The sequence below is a fragment of the Pipistrellus kuhlii genome, unplaced genomic scaffold (genome assembly GCF_014108245.1).
Source record: "Pipistrellus kuhlii isolate mPipKuh1 unplaced genomic scaffold, mPipKuh1.p scaffold_m20_p_9, whole genome shotgun sequence".
In the NCBI taxonomy this organism is placed as follows: Eukaryota; Metazoa; Chordata; class Mammalia; order Chiroptera; family Vespertilionidae; genus Pipistrellus; species Pipistrellus kuhlii.
This window is the reverse complement of record NW_023425595.1, coordinates 34946842-34964969: the sequence shown is the minus strand read 5'-3', so window position 1 is coordinate 34964969 and position 18128 is coordinate 34946842. Positions and strand designations below refer to the sequence as shown.

The window sequence follows — 18128 nt, the reverse complement described above, 5'->3', positions numbered from 1 at the left end:
CCCCCTACTGGGGATGTGCCCGCAACCAATGTACATGCCCTTGACCAGAATCGAACCTGGGACCTTTCAGTCCGCAGACCAACGCTCTACCACTGAGCCAAACCGGTTTCGGCTAAATCCAATTTCTTATAACAGGGTTGATCTTGGAAATAATCTGATTATTTTCAGCATCATATATGTCTTCTGACTATTTTTACTTATGCTAAAATTAAAATTAATTCTTGTACATTGAAAATGCTTAGAATAGAGTATGCTTTCATTGGGCCAATATGGAAAGGGAACTAGAAAAAAGAGATAATACTAAAAGTGTCTAATTTGCTACAGGCAAAGCTTAAAGTAGATCATTAACAAGTACATGGAATTATTCCCTGCAAGGAGACAAGTACTAGTAAACCAAAATTTCTGTCTTTACTTGTCAAATGATATGGGAAAGTTGCTTCCTTTCTTCAGGCCTCATTTTTCCTGTCCTTTTATAAGAAGAGATTACACTAGATTCGTTCTTAAATTCAACAAATATTTACTGGGTAGCTACTGTGTATCAAACACTTTCCTAGACATTGGGGAATACTGGGAGTGGAGGGGAAGACAAAACTCTCTCCGTTCACAGAGTTTACAGTCGAACAAAATACATATGTAAGATATATGGCATGTTAAGGATAATAAAAACTACGGAGACAAAGCAAGGAAGAGGGCAGAATGTACTGAGAGGAGTGTGGTTTTAAGTGGGGCTAATAAGGGGACTAAATGATTTCTAGGTTCACTTCCAGATCAAACAAATCTAATGATTTCCTTCCAGGTTGATTAGGCAGTGTAAACACACACTGTGAACCTCTGAACCTGACCTCTTTAACTCATATTTTCTATCACCTTGCTCTGTATGTCACCACTTATATTTAGAAAAATAGGATTAAACATACATTTTCCTTACTGAGGCAAAGCATTTGCGGTTATTTAATAAAATAAGTAATTTCCCAGTCTTGACTTAGAAGAGGAAAAATAAGAAAAATAAAACCTATCAATTTCTCCCCAAAGGTTCTAAAAATGTGGCATTTTGTACAATATAAAAAGGATTAAAATTAGCTTTTAAAATTAGTTTTTCCTCCTCCTCCAATATACTTGTGGCCTGGAATCTGGTCCTTTATTGAATAAGAGGTGGTTTAACAGCCCCTCCAAAATAAAAGGTTTTCCATAAGCAAGAAAAGTCATATAAATAATAAGTGAAGTATTATTACTGTAGTTATTGCAGCTACCATGTTTTGTATGTGCCAGGTACAGCACTAGACATTTTATATATTAGGCTGAACTACATGAAACTGTCATTTATAGATCAAAATCAGAAAATTTGTATAGTTTAAATATGTTTTCATCCATTAATTTCAGATTCCATGAGAGAGAAGTCTGTGTAAGTTAACTGCATTGCTGCATTTCTATGGCTCATCTATTAAATTATTATCTTGGACAAAACTTCAAGGAAACATGAAATTTCTGTTTGGGTATGATATAAGGCCTTCTGCCAAGTTGATAGTGTGCAAACAAATAACTTACAAAATTTTAGTTAGGACTTCATTTAGAATTTAAATGTTTTTTTAAGCATCATAATTCAAAGTACAAATTTCATCGAAAGCTCTCCATAGCCATGTGGCTTCATTTTGAAAAAACCTCAGTATATTAGTTATAACCACTATTCCACTTACACAGACACAATCTTCACTCCAAAAGTATTATTTTTGTTCTCCACTACAAAGACCAATAATCATACTAACATCTTAAATCTGTCTATTTGGAATGGATTTTCTATTTTTTTGGAAATGCCTCATTAAAAGAATCTTTCCCAAAAGAGAACACTGTCTACAAACCAGCTTATTAAATTCAATCCAAATAATTTTAAATTCATCTTTTAAAGCAAGTCTAAAGTTTTTATTTTCTTCTGGCAGCTATTTTTCCATCACTATACAGTTCATGTCTAGAGTTCACATTCATAAGACATTAATAAAATAGCTTTTAATATCTTCTAAGTATTTCTATGTAATCTAAAGTTTCATCTAGCAGAAAAAGGCAGGCACTTTGTATGTTACATTATTAGCAGATGTGAAAGTTTATTTCCAGCATTTAAATGCCAATAGAAGTCTCAGTGAACCATTAAGGAAAAAAAGAAAGAAAAACTACCTAAAGTTTTTTGGGGGAGGGGGAGAAAGGAAATTACTATAAGAAGAATATGATGATTATATGTAGAAATCAAGATATTAAACGGGTAAATACATTTTTAAAACCTACCAGGTCATTGCTTGTAGATGTGAGTCTTAATTTTTCTTCAATTTCTTTTCCAATTTTCTGAACAGTTACCTGAGTCTGTTTAATTGCACACTGGGCTCTATGAAGCCTAGAAATAAAAGTTGTAGAAAATTTTAAGTGAGTTAACTATAAGCTCTCAACACTGAACCACAGATATACAGTAAATGGAATAAAATGGGGACAATTCTTCCAGGATAGTCAGAATTAATAATAAACCCAAACTGATTGTTTCACAATTTTCTAGCATATTTATAATGAAATACAATATGCTTTAAAATCAGCCTTTCCATCCCTGCCTGACTGCCTTTGTTATGTTGAGAACTAAAATGAAGAACTCACAAGAGCATGGAAGAGACTTTGGAAAATTATCTGGCCAAATCTACCATTTTACAGATGTAGAACTGAGGCCCAAGAAAAGTGAAGTGGATTGCTGGTTACCAGGAGAAAACCACTGCTATCAAGGGTGAATATTACTTACATGTATCCATAAAAAAATTAATGACCTCAATTAGAGAAGACTGATTTAAAGTAGCAGCCGCATTGAAACAAGCAACATTAAAAAATACCGAGCTATTTTCTTTTTTGGTTTAATTACAGGTTTGGGTTTTTCTTGGTCTCTGTCTTCCAATAGAGTGTGTGTGTGTGTGTGTTTCTTACACATTTGCATATTAAAAATGGTCAAATTATCTTCATTTATAGATGACATGATTTTCATGTAGAAAATCACTAGAAATCTACAAAACAACTTCTAGAACTAAAAGTCAGAGGATAGAAGGTAAATATACAAAGCTATAGTTATATTTCTACATATGGGTCAGTAGTTTTGCAATCACAATCCCAATCCCAAAAGGCTCTAGGTGTTTTTTTGGGATGGAAATAAAGAAGCTGATAGCCCAGCTGGCAAGGCTCAGTGGCTGAGGTCAACCTATAAACCAGCGGGTCCCAGTCTGATTCCAGATCAGGGAACATGCCCTGTTTTCAGGCTCAATCCTCAATGGGGGTATGCATAAGGCAGCCAAGCAACGATTCTCTCTCATCATTGGTGTTTCTATCTCTCTCCCTCTCCCTTCATCTTTGAAATCAATAAAAATCTATTTTTTAAAAAGAAGCTGACAGAATAATTTACACAGAAAAACAAAGAATCTAGAAAAGATAAAAACAAACTTGAAACCTGCCAGACTTCAAGGCTTTCTTTTTTATAAAGCTACTAGAGGCCTGGTGCACGAAATTCATGCACTGAGGGGGGGGCGAGGGGGTCCCTCAACCCAGCCAGCCCCCTCTCACAGTCTGGGAGCCCTCAGGGGTTGTCCTACTGATGACTTAGGGGACCAGGGAGTGGGCCTAATAAGCCACAGTCTGGCCTCCCTCTGCGGGAGGTGACTGGAGGGCTGATCTGGACAGCATGGGCAGCAAGCAGCCAGCCCCACCCCCAGCTGCACCATGGCCACTATGGGCCTCCCTCTGTGAGAGGCAACCCCAGCAGGCCAATCTGGGGACGGTGCTGGGCGGCCCTGCCCTGAATCATCCTCTGGCTGCTGCTGTCACCCCTGCGGGAGGCGATCAGGTGGGCGATCAGGGGATGGTGCCAGCCCCCATTGTCCTGCAACCACTGGTTGCTGCCCCATCCCATCTCCATTCCCTCCCTCTGCCCACTGGCATGCACCATGGCTGGCCTCAAGACACCTAATTGCCGGCCCCACCCCCATTGACCGGTTGTTCTGCCATTCAATCGATTTGCATATTATACTTTTATTATATAGGATAATCAAAACAATATGGTACTGGCATAAAGATTTAAAAAAAAAAATCAATGGGACAGAGTAAAAAGTATACAAATAGACCTATACATATATGGCCAATTGATTTTAAACAGAGGAACCCATACAAATGAATGGAGAAAATAAAAATTTTTAAATAAATGGTGCTGGAACACCAGATAAACATAGGGAAAAATGAATTTCATTCTCTACCTCACAATACTCACAAATAATTAATTCAAGAAGATCGCAGTAAATATAAAAGTTAAAATTATAAAACTTCTAGAAGAATACATAGGAAAATCTCTTACAACTTTGGGGTAGGCAAATATTTCTTAGAAAAGGCACAAAAAGCGCTAACCATAAAAATTTTAATGGATAAACTAAACTTTACCAAAATAAAATAAAAAATCTAAAGGTGACATTAAGAAAATGTAAAATTAGTCTACAGACTGGGAGAAAATATTTACAAAACATCAATTTGACAGAAAGCTGTGTCTGTCTGAAGTAATTAAATAACTCTTACACACCAGAAACAACAACAAAAACAATTAAAAATGGGCAAAAAGACCCCCACAAAGTTCTTTATAGAAGAAGATAGAAGAATGGCCAATAAGCATAAGAAAAGGTGCTCAACATCTTCGTTATCATGGAAATACAAATTAAAATCATAATGAAATACCATTTCACAGCTGTTAGGATATTTAAAATTAAAAGGACAACAGCTAATGCGAGCAAAGATATGGAGCAATTGGAATTTGTATGCAGTTCTATCATTTGAAAAACCATTTATTATAAAATTAAACATACTTCTAAACTATGACCCAGAATTTCTACTCTTCAGTATTTACTCAAGAAATATAAAAACATGCCCACAGAAGGTTTATATAAGACTGTTCATAGAAAATAACCCAAATGTCCATCAAACAGGAGAATTATTAACACACATACAATGAAATTCTATTCAATAATAAAAGAACACACCACTGATACAATATAAATGAATATCAAAAACATTATGTTGAGTGAAAAAAGCCAGGTGAGGAAAATATTCTGTATCTTGATTGAGGTACATGTGTATACAAGGAATTTAAACTTAAGATCTACTCTATCACTGGATGTAAATTTTACCTCATTTAAAAAACTGATCAATAATCCTAACCTAAGTACTATCCTATATATGATATTAATTTTATTAGGAATTTGATGGCACCAATACCTCTGCCAACATCATCATCATCATTATTATTATTCCATGAACTAAAAATATTTATGGCATATTCTGCACTTTTGAAAGTTGCCTGTCAGTTATTAAGGATTTCTTAGGTTATCTTAAAGGGAAGAACTCTTATTATAGCTAGTTTGCTCATGAGATGAGTTTTTCTGCAGTGTCCTCAGAGCTCCTAAGGAATCTAACAGAAGCCATCCTATGCCTCTTGCTGTGGGTGCATGTGTACACTCTTGATAGAAATACCAGGTGTACAAGTTAATAATGAGGATTTTGTTCAAAAGATGGAGTTACATATATGTTGATATATATGCGATTTGATATCTATGCTATTTTGTTGTATTGACAGCAAGCTTCAAAACTTCATATGTCAAATTTGCTGAAAGTGTTAACAGATATTTTTATGCTTAAAAATGTCAAATTTTGTGCCAAAAAGACAGCATTTGCGGGAAGTTTTAATTCATTATTTTATTTTGAAGAAAAAGTTATTGTATATTTCAGGAAGCTTATGGTGAACATGTTCCATCTCAAGACACTTGTGAACACTGGTTTAAATGCTTAGAAGTGATCATTTCGATGTGAAAGACAAAAAACGTCCAGGTCAACCAAAAAAGTTTGAAGACCAACAATTGCAAGCATATTGGATAAAAATGTGTGTCAAACACAAAAACAACTTGCAGAAAGATTAAATGTTGCTCAGCAAACAATTTCTGATCACTTACAAGCAATGGGAAATATTTTAAAGATAGAAAAATCAGTGCTATATCAACTGAACAAATGACAAATGGAAAACCAAAAAGTCATCAGTAAAATGTTGCTTCAATGGCATGAAAGAAAGTCCTTTTTGCATCAAATTGTGACTGGCGATGAAAAGTGGATTTATTTTACCCTAACCGGTTTGACTCAGTGGATAGAGTGTTGGCCTGTGAACTCAAGGGTCCCAGGTTTGATTCTGATCAAGGACATGTACCTTGGTTGCGGGCACATCCCCAGCAGGGTGTGTGTAGGAGGCAGCTGATTGATGTTTCTCTCTCATCGATGTTTCTAACTCTCTCTCCCTCTCCCTTCCTCTCTGTAAAAAAAAATCAATAAAATATATATATATATTTTTTTTTTTAAGTGAATTTATTTTGAGAATCCCAAATGCACAAAATCATGGGTTGATCCAGGTCAACCATCAACATAGACTGCAAGGCCAAATCGCTTTGGAAAGAAGACAATGCTCTGCGTTGGGTGGGATCACGAAGTTGTGGTGTACTATGAGCTTCTAAAACCAGGTGACACAGTTAATACTGATTGCTGCCAACAACAAATAATCAATTTGAACCACACTTTGATCGTGAAACGACCAGAATGTGCCCGAAGACATGGCAAAGTAATTTTGCTTCATGATAACATACCATCACATACTTCAAAACCAGTTAAAGACACGGTAAAAGATCTTGCCTGGGAAGTATTAACCCACCGGCCATATTCATCAGACCTTGCTCCTTTATAGTACCACCTGTCCCATGCATGGCACATGCTTTCTAGAGCAGCACTTCAAAACGTAAGAAGTGGAAAACTGGGTCTCTGAATGGCTTGCCTCAAAACAAGAAAAGTTCTATTGGGACGGTATCCACAAGTTCCCTGAAAGATGGGGGAAATGTGTAACTATAGCTATGGGCATTACTTTGAATAAAGCACTTTTGATGATTCTCTTGAAATGATGTGTTTTCTTTGATTACAAGATCCGCATTATTAACCAGTCCACCTGGTAGCCTCTTACAAAGGTGTCTCTGAAGAAATTTATAAGCAAGGAAATGCTCTTTGTGATGAGGTCCCAGCAAACTTCAGCTTCTTTTCCTGATATTCCTTACTTTGCACAATACATTACAGCAATGCCTAGGTACTGACAGTTCTCCAAACACATCATGCCATTTCTTGCTTCTGTATCTTTGAGTAAGCTGTTCTAGCTCCTTACATGTACCATGTCAGACATCCCTGTCTTTTAACAGATAAGTACACTCCTGTATATTAAGAGGCAGCTCAAGCATAACCTCTTATTCAAAGGCCTTCCCAGACTATTCCAGACAGGTAGAGGCACTCCTTCTGGAGTTCTATGTATCAGGTATAGAATACCACTAACAAAGACTATGGAACCACATTTAACAGCAATTATTTATTTCCTTGTCTATTTCCTTATTAGATCTTTCTGATAGGGGAAAACATCTCTTTTCATGTATTGCACATTCCCAGTACTTAGCACAGACTATGGCACAAAAGAGGCATTCAAAATGCCCTGAACATCAACTAATGCCTGAATGTAAAAGCATAGTCCCAAGGTTTAATTATTTTTAGTGATCAGTGGGGACTGAAAGATTAACATGATAGTTTTCTATATTTATAATTCAAAAATAATATATTAAAATCAAAGATCACACAAATTCAAGACCACTCATTGTAGGGAAACAAACTATTTTAATCAAAAATCTTAGCATAGTTCTAATAAAAATGGGCACAATCAACCTAGAACAGAAATCAACAAAACAGCCTGTTACTTTAAAAGAGGGAAAATGCTGCCTAAAACTCACTGGTACTATGCAAACAACCTTGTCAAATGGTAAAGACTTTAAAAATAAAAATGATTCATGACCATAATTAATGTATGACTTCAACTATTTGGCTCTCACTGCCCCAGACGCTTTCTGATCTTACCTTAGGGGCTTAAAACACACAGACAGAGTCACATTTCCTCCAATCTTCAGTGTTATCCAAATAGACTTTCAGAGCCCCTGCTACATGAAGACAGGGCTAATAACGTCCCCCTTTCAAACCCAACAGGAGAATAAAAGTTTGAAGTGCTCAGGCTCTTAAGTATAACATGGGACATCCTGACTCCCCTCGGGCTGAGGAGGTGAAAACTGACAAGAAAAGAAACAACTGCTTTACCTCCAAACCATCCAGCCAGTTTCAGAGGAATGTTTCTTAATTATACAAACTATGAAATGACACTGTATAGAAAGAAATCTATGTCATCCAGTCATCTGGGTGACTGGTCAATATCAATACTAACACTCCCGAACTGAAATAAAACTCATCTTCACTGGTGTGGGGAGAAAGGATCAAGCCACTATTTGATAGGTATTCTGATCATAGCAAACTAGAGGCCCAGTGCATAAAATTCGTGCATGGGTAGGTCACTAGGCCTGACCAGAGATCAGGGCTGATCAGGGCCTACTGGCTGCCAGCTGGGGCCTTCCTTCCCTGGCTGTGGCTGCCAACCAGGGCCTCCCTTCCTTAGCAGTCAAATGCTGGCTGGGGCCTTGCATTGTTCCGCACCACCCCCTGGTGGTCAGCACACATCTTAGTGAGTGATCAAACTCCCGAACTCCCGAGGGACACTTTGCATATTAGCCTTTTAGATAGATAGATAGATACATACATAGATAAATGTATGCCTATAACTTAATATAATTTGAGATAACAGTAAAATTAAAACTGGGCTATATGTACTTTAGCTTTTCGGTTAGATATTGCTATTAATATAAAGATACATTGAATAAAATGTATTATACCAAATAAAATGTATTATATCAATGTTTATTACTTTAATAAACATTGAGACAATACCAATGAGATATTAACAACAATCTTAGTAAAGAAGTTACAATTGTTGTCTACTTAGTATTGATCATATCATATCTGAAATGCTACATTCAATTTTAAGATGAAGAGTAACAACCGCTATAATGGGAGTGAAGTATAATTTCCTATGGATTACAAAAGAGATAAAAAGGAAGAAGAAAATAGAAAAATACAGGATCCTAGAGACCATATCATTAATGGCTTTATATTCCATATGAAGAAGCCTAGATTTTTATTCTGAAGGTATTCATTCAGTAACCATTAAAAAGTTTGAAACTGGGATTAGAGAAAGATAAATACCATTTGATCTCACTTATGTGTGGAATCTAATGAACAAAATAAACTGATGAATAAAATAGAACCAGAGTCATGGATACATGGTACAGACTGATAAATGTCAGAGGGGACATGGAGGCTTGGGGGTGAACAGGATGAAAGAAAGTGAAGAGAATAGCCAAAGAACATAAATACATATTCCATGGACATGCCAGAGGGAGGGAAGGAAAGGGTCTGGGAAAGAGGAGGGAAATGGAGGACATCTATACTAATAAAAGGGTAATATGCTAATTAGACTAGACATCTTCCAGAGTCATTTCAGACAAAGCCATGGTGGCAGGGGCCGAGGCAGAGGTGATTAGGGGCAATCTGGCCAGCAGAGGGAGGGAAGGAAAGGGTCTGGGTTGAGGGAGGAAAGAAGAGGGAAATGGAGAACATCTATACTAATAAAAGGGTAATATGCTAATTAGACTGGACATCTTCCAGAGTCATTTCAGACAAAGCCATGGTGGCAGGGGCCAAGGCAGAGGCAGTTAGAAGGCGATCAGGCCAGCAGTAGAGGGCAGTTAGGAGACAATAAGGACAGCAGGGAAGCAGTTAGGGGCATCAGGCCAGCAGGAAGAGGTGGTTAGGGGCAATCAAGCAGGCAGGCAGGCAAGCGGTTAGGAGCCAGCGGTCCTGAATTGCGAGAGGGATGTCAGACTGCCAACACTCAGACATCCCCCGATGGATCTTGGATTGGAGAGGGTTCAGGCCAGACTGAGGGTCACCAACCCCATGCACAAATTTTGTGCACTGGGCCTCTAGTCTATAATAATGCCAACAAAAATAAATAAAAAGTTTTAAGCTGGGAAATATTTAATTACATTTGCACTTTATTTTTTAAAATCTTTATTGTTGAAAGTATTACATATGTCCCTTTCCCTTTTTCTTTCTGTAATAAAGTGAATGCGACACTGGGAAACAAGACTATAAACAGAAAGGCTAGTATGAGGTTATTGCAACAGTTTTAGCAAAAATTAGGCATTTTCCTATATTAAACTAGTAACAGGAGAAATGGTGAGATGTGAAAAATGGAGAGAACAAGAGATAAAGACTGATGCCTAAAAATAAACTACTGGCATCAAAAATGCAAGAGGAGATATTACTATAGATCTTATTTAAAGGGGATTAAGGGCAAATTATGAACAATAGGCCGATAAATTCTACAACTTAGATGAATTATCAATTAAAGAAACTACATTTGCAGTTAAAAACCATTTCACATAGAAAACTGTAAGTTCCAATGGTTTCACTGATAAAACACTAGTCTTTACAAAATTATTTCAAAGAAGAGGGAATGCTTTTAATTGTTTTATGGGCCAGCATAGCCTTGATACCAAAATACGACAACAACATGACAAGAAAATAGACAAACTAGAGGCCCAGTGTACAGATTCATGCACTAGTGGGGTCCCTCAGCCTGGCCTGCAGCCTCTCGTAATCTGTGGGGGATGTAGCAGGCAGCTGAGAAGGAGCCTAAGCCTGGGCCAGGTGCCACATCACTCCTGCTAATCCTGGCCCCGCTGCACCTGCCACAGTCACCGCTCAGTAAGCTCTCTGAGTGGCGCTCCTGCTGTGGGAGTGCACTGACCACTAGGGGGCAGCTCCTGCATTGTCTGCCCCTCTGATGGTCAGTGCACATCATAGTGACCAGTTGACCAGTTGAGCAGTTGCTTAGGCTTTTATACATATAGATATGACACATAAACATAAATTCATGAGAGAATGAAGGAGAAAAAATCATCTAATTATTTCAAAAGATGCTCCAAAAAGGACATTAATAAAATTGTTAAAAACAAAAGAGAGCTCCCTTAATCTGATAAAGAGATTACATAAAGAAATTCACAGCTATTGTTATAGTTAAGATGAAAAAAATAAGGAAAAATGTCTACTTTTACCATTTTATTCAACACTGTATTCAAGGTCCAAACCATTGTAACAAGGCCATAAAAATGAACTTACAAACACAGGAAAGGAAGAAATAAAAATGTCTACTCATGGATACTATGATGTAGTACAAAGAAAAAAAATCTACATTCTAACTAAAAAATAAATTTAGCAAGATTCCAAATTAAAATAGAAAAATTGGCATTTTTCCATATATCAACAAATAACTAGAAATAATTCTAGTGAAAGACCTATACACTAAAAACTATAAAACATTGCTGAAAGAAATGTAAAAAATACTGATAGATTGGGAGAATCAACATTGTTTGTTAAGAAGACAAGTTTCTATCAGGGTAATCACTTTGTAAGTTATATAAATGTCTAATTACTATGTTTTACAACTAAAACTAATATAATACTGTATGTCAATTGTAATTTTTAAAAATTTATTAATTTAAAAAAGAAAAAAAGCCATTGGTCTCCCTTAAATTTATCTACATAATCAATGCAATCTCCATAAAAAAACCTAGCAGTCTTTTCTTTATAATTGACTAGCTGATTCTAAAATTGATATGAAAATATAAAAGTCCCAAAATAGCCAAGAACATGTTGAAGAACAAAGTTGGAGGGATAAGTCATAAAGGTTTTATTTTATGACTTATCATAATGCTAGTTTGTAAAGCAGTGGCAGCTGCATAAGGCTAAACAGATGATGAAATTGAATTCAGATTATAGATTATAGATACAGACCTATTCATATACAGAGTAGCGCAAAAGTAGGTTTATATGGAAAATAGCACAATAATTAATAAATAATAATGCAAGAATAACATATGTGGTCCATGTACTCACAACTGTAAACCTACTTTTTTTCCACTCTGTACATCAATTTACTTTTGACTAGGAAAAGAAAAGCTATGTCAACAATGACACCGAAGAAACTGGATAGGTTGATAATGTCATTAAGCAATTACAAGTATTCATCTTTACTTATTTTGCTCCCAAAGCTTTCATTGCACAGCTTGTCAAATACCTTATTATTTGGAATGTCCCCGCGGCAACCTCCCCCTACAGCCTGTATATATATATATATATTGCAGCTTCAACAATAAAATTCGAGGCTTGATCAGAACCCTGTCTTGCCTCCATTTCTTCGCGTCTCCAGTCCTCTATCATTCCTTTCTAGGTGCCTCCTCGCCCCCACGTTGATCTCCCGCTGGTCGGGACACCTTATGATAGTTATTGTCTGTATCTACAACTCTAATTATCTCTTCAAAATGAAGACTTTAGTCTAAGGTAACTTGTTCTTGGGAAGGGCTCACTAAAGGGGACAAGACTTAAGTTTCAGTTTGAAGAAAGGGTAGGTAGGACTCTGATAATGTATGTTAAGAGAATAGCTATTTAGAGCATTGGGAATCACTTTTCAAAGTCATTAAAGAAAAAGAATGCATTGCATGTTCAGAACAAGAAGTAGATGGACTGCTAAATAAAGCATAGAGCGCATGAGAGCAATATCATAAGAGGCAGTCTGAGAAGGTTGATCATAGTCAAATTGCTGGGTTTTTTTTAAATGCCTGAGAAATCTTTTTAATCTCCAAAGCACCTACAGCAGTCTTGGATACATGGGAATCAAATACTTGTTGATGGGTTTATTAAATATGATAGTTTCCCAAAAGACCAGAAATCTACCCTAAGCTGCTTCTACATTCCTCTGTCAGACCATGAATATAGTTGAGAAGAAAACACAGTCTCATGGTAATAGAATAAAAGAAAACAGAATACTACTTATAAAGTTAACACTACTTACGAAATTAACATACTCTCATGGAAAAGTAAATGGTAACTTTGTGGGTGGGAAAGTTCTATTGAGAAGACAGTATGTTGTATAAAAGCATGTGATAATGAGGGTGTCAGGACTAACAAGATGCACCTCAAAACTAACAAACAACACAGATGAAGCAATAGTTACAGAATAATCAACTCTTTAGATTTCCAATTTACATCTCATAACTCATTTCAGGCAAGAAGAACCACATTTGGCATCAGAGTAGGCCAAATCCTTTCCAGACTTTTTCATAATACCATCCATGTGCTAAAATGAAAGTTTAATTTAAAATATATTCATGGTATAATAAACATACTTGAAGAAGTATATTACATACATAAGTACATCAGAATTAGAAACAAGAAAGGGAACAAACTACAATATGGACAAGATTTTAAAAAGTAAAAGAAATGTTATATTCAATCTTATGCCAATAAACTAAAAAATCCAGGAATAGAAAATGATTTTCTAAAAAAACTATAAATTGTCAAGTTTTCTCACAAGAGACTGAAACCTGAATAGATCAATAACTATACAGTACAAAAATCCATTGCATTCATTTACACTAATAATGAAATTTCAGAAAAAGTTTTTAAAATTCCTTTTGCAATTACAATTTAAAAAAATAAGAAGACAAAAAGAAATGTAAAGATATTCTGTATTAATGGTTTGGAAGAATCAACACAGTAAAATGACGATATTACTCAAAGCAATACAAAGACAACTGAATCCCCCACAAAATCCCAATGGCATCTAAAAAAAAGAGAGAAATATAAGAACAAAAATAATCAGATTTGTATGGAAACACACACAAAAAACAAAACAACAAAAAAAAAAACGCTGAATAGCAAACAAACAAACAAGAAAAATACCAACCCTGAATAATCAAAGGAATCCTGAGGAAGAAAAACAAAGCTGGAGGTATCACAGTCCTGACTTCAGATTATACTACAAAGCAACTAAATCAAAACAGCATGGTATTGACAGAAAAACAGACATACAGTCCATGGCACAGAAATGAGAGGCCAGAAATAAACCCATATTTTTATAGACATATAATTTTTAACAAAGGAGTTAAAAATATATGAGAAAAGGCTCTTCAATAAATGGTTTGGGAAAAATTGGAAAGCCACCTGCAAAAGAATGAAACTAGACTGCTATTTGTCACCATGCACAAAAATTAACACAAAATGAATCAAAGACCTAACTATAAGATCTGAAATAATGAAATACATAGGAGAAAATATAGATACCTCCCATAAGGGATTAATATCCAAAATATGTAAAGAACTCATACAATTCAACAACAAAAGGAAACAATCCAATTAAAAAATGGGCAGAGTGCCGAAACTGGTTTGGCTCAGTGGATAGAGCGTCAGCTTGAGGACTGAAAGGTCCCAGGTTCGATTCCAGTCAAGGGCATGTACCTTGGTTGTGGGCACATCCCCAGTAGGGGATGTGCAAGAGGCAGCTGATCGATGATCCTCTCTCATCGATGTTTCTAACTCTCTATCCCTCTCTCTTCCTCTCTGTAAAAAATCAATAAAATATATATTTTTTAAAAAATGGGCAGAGGATCTCACCAGACACTTACCCCCAAAAGACATCCAAATGGCCTACAGATATATGAAAAAATGCTCAACTTCACTAGCTTTAAGAAAATGCAAATCAAAACCACAATGAGATACCACCTTACACCTATTATAATTACTACGTGTACTAATTAACAATGCGGATTTTTTTCAATAGATGGAGTTACACATATGTTAATATGCATGCTATTTTGTTGTATTGTAAAACAAGCTTCAAAACTTCATATGTCAAATTTGCTGAAGGTGTTAACATCATAGATATTTTTACGCTTAATAATGTCAAATTTTGTGCCAAAAAAAAGAGCAATTGTGGGAAATTTTAATTCAATACTTTATTTTTAAGAAAAGTGCTGCTGAATACTTCAGGAAGCTTAGAGGGAACATGCTCCGTCTCAAGATACTTGTGAACGCTGCTTTAAACACTTTAAAAGTGATGATTTCGACGTGAAAGACAAAGAACGTCCAGGTCAACCGAAAAAAAGTTTGAAGACCAACAATTACAAGCATTATTGGATGAAGATGTGTATCAAACTCAAAAACAACTTGCAGAAAGATGAAACGTTACTCAGCAAACAATTTCTGATCATTTACAAGCAATAGGAAAGATTTTAAAGGAAGGAAAATGAGTGCCACATCAACTGAACGAAAGACAAATGGAAAACCAAAATGTCATCAGTAAAATGTTGCTTCAATGGCACAAAAGAAAGTCCTTTTTGCACCGAATTGTGACTGGCGATGAAAAGTGGGTTTATTTTGAGAACTGGAAATGCACAAAATCATGGGTTGATCCAGATCAACCATCAACATTGACTGCAAGGCCAAATCCTTTCGAAAAGAAGACAATTCTCTGCATTTGGGTGGATCAGGAAGGTGTGGTGTATTATGAGCTTCTAAAATCAAGTGAAACATTAATACTGATCGCTACCGACAACAAATAATCAATTTGAGCCATGCTTTGATGGTGAAACAACCATAATGTGCCAGAAGACATGGCAAAGTAATTTTGCACCCTGGGGAAGGAAGGGGTCCCGCAGCCTGGCCTGCACCCTCTCACAGTCTGGGAGCACTTGGGGGATGACCAACTGCCACACAGGTGGGAGAGGCTCAGGGCTCCTGCTTGAGTAGTGCTCCCCTGTTGGAGCGTACTGACCATCAGGGAGCAGTTCCTGCACTGAGCATCTGCCCCCTAGTGGTTAGTGGACATCATACTGACCAGTTGGTCCACTGTTTGATCAATTTGCATATTAACCTTTTTATTATATAGGATGGCTATTGTCAACAAGTAATAACAAGTGTTGGAGAAGATGTGGACTAAAAGAAACCCTCATATACTGTTGGTGAGAATGTAAATTAGTAAACGACTATGGAAAACAGTCCGAGGTTCCTCAAAAAATTAAGAATAGAGTTACCCTCTTCTGAGTATCTATCCAAAAAATTTGAAACCATTTATTTTTAAAGATGTACTGCTACTAAAGGCTCGGTGCATGAAATTCATACACTGGAGGGGTGGGAAGGCCCCTCAGCTCAGCCTGAGTCCTCTCACAGTCCACGGCCCCTCGCTCCTTATCGCCCACCTGCTCGCTGCTCCTTAGCACTGCTGCGGAGGCAGGAGAGGCTCCCGCCACTGCCACTGCGCTCGCCAGCTGTGAGCCCAGCTTCTGGCTGAGCGGTGCTCTATCTCTATCTCTCTCTCTCTTTCCCCCTTCCCCTCTCTCTAAAATCAATAACAATATATCCTTGAGTAAGCTCATTTTTAAAAAGATAAATAAATACTGCCATTGCAACAACATTAATAGATCTTAAGAATAGAATGTAAGTGAAATAAGTCAGACAAAAAAAAAATCAAGAACCATATGATTTCACTCATATGTGGGATATAAAACTGAAAGCAACAGATGAACAAAGATAAAGAAAAGACTCAGAAGAAACAATAATATGGTGGTTACCAGACGGAAAGGTGGTTGAAGGAGAAAAGGGTAAAGGAGGTCAAATTTGTGGTGAAAAAGGGAGACTTGACTTTGGGAGGTGAATATGCAATGCAATATACAGATGACGTATTATAGGATTATATACTTGAAACTCATAAAATTTTATTAAGCAATGTTGCCACAATAAATTTAATAAAAAATTTTAAAAGAAGGCAATTTCATAAATATAAAGAAGTCAATTTGTCAAGAGGACAATCTGTCAATGTGCCAATAGGTCCTAAATTTTTATGAAACTATTAATAGCTTGAAAATATATGAAACAGCCCTAGCCAGTTTGGCTCAGTTAATAGTGTCGGCCTGCTGAATAAAGGATGCCAGATTTTATTCTAGTCAAGGGTACATGTCTGGGTTGCAGGCTCAATCCCCAGTATGGGGTGTGTAGGAAGCAGCCAATCAATGATTCTCTCTCATCGTTGATGTTTCTATCTCTTTCTCCCTCTCCGTTCCTCTCTGAAATCAAATTTATATCTTTATCTATATCTATATCTATCTGTCTAACTATTTGAAACAAAATATGATAGAACTGTAAGGTGAAAAGACAAATCCACAATTATAAGAGATTTTAACACCCCTCTCTTAATAAGTAACCAAAGAAAGCAGACATAAGTAAGCAGAAAAGAAGCAGACATAAGTAGAAAATAAGTAAGGATAAAGAACAGCTGAATAACAAATTTGACCTGATTAACATTTATAGAACACTCTACTCAACAACAGCAGAATATTATTTTCAAGTGCACATAAAATGTGTAACATTAAAAAACATATTCTGAACCACAACACGTTCTCAATAAATGTAAAAGGATTCAAGCCATGCAATGTTAACTCTCTCATCACAATGGAATTTAATTAGAAATCGATTTTTTAAATCTGGAAAACACATAAATATGTGGAAACCAAATAACAAAGTAACAAAAATATCAAAATGAAAGTTATGAAGCATTCTGAAATGGATAAAAATGCAAACACATCAAGATGTATGAATTGCAGCTAACATAGAAAGAAATTATAGCATAAAACCACTTATTAGAAAATGAAAAGTATCAAATCTATGATATCTTTGAGATCAATAATATTGGTAAAACTTGAATTAGACTAACCAGGAAAAGAAGACCAAAATTACTCATAGCAAGAATATAAGTAACAACTCTACAGATTCTACAAACATTTTACCACATAGAAAAAGTGAACAAATTCCTTGAAAGAGACAAACTACCAAAAGCTTACGAAGTAAGAAATAGGTAAGATAACCCAAATATTCCTATATCTAAGAAATTTAATTTTAGTGAAAATCTTCCTACAAAGAAAATTTCAGGCCCAGCTGGCTTTAGTGTAAATTCTACAAAACATGTAAAGAAAAAAGAATACCAATTCAACACAATCTCTTCCATAAAACTGAAGCAGGAATATTTCTCAATTCATTGTTTTGGTTTCTAACAGAGGAATCAACTCTTGATGGACATTTGAATAGGTCATTTTTTATTAATAGAAATAAAGATCTTATAAACATTTGTACCATATAAATCTTTATTTGAACATATGCTTTCATTTCTTTTAGATAAATACCTAGGAGTAGAATGGCTGGGTCATACAGTAAGTATAGTATTTTGGAATACA

The 18128-nt window shown here is 35.9% G+C and overlaps 1 protein-coding gene across 5 annotated transcripts in view; it reads right to left on the bottom strand.

Annotated features, from left to right (window-relative positions):
• UVRAG (UV radiation resistance associated) overlaps positions 1-18128 on the bottom strand; it is a 261973-nt gene that overhangs the window by 164024 nt on the left and 79821 nt on the right. For all 5 annotated transcript variants that reach the window (XM_036426266.2, XM_036426267.2, XM_045577909.1 and 2 more), the window contains one exon: positions 2275-2380. In XM_036426266.2, coding sequence (XP_036282159.1) covers positions 2275-2380 — 106 coding nt within the window. The remainder of the gene's footprint in view (positions 1-2274; positions 2381-18128) is intronic.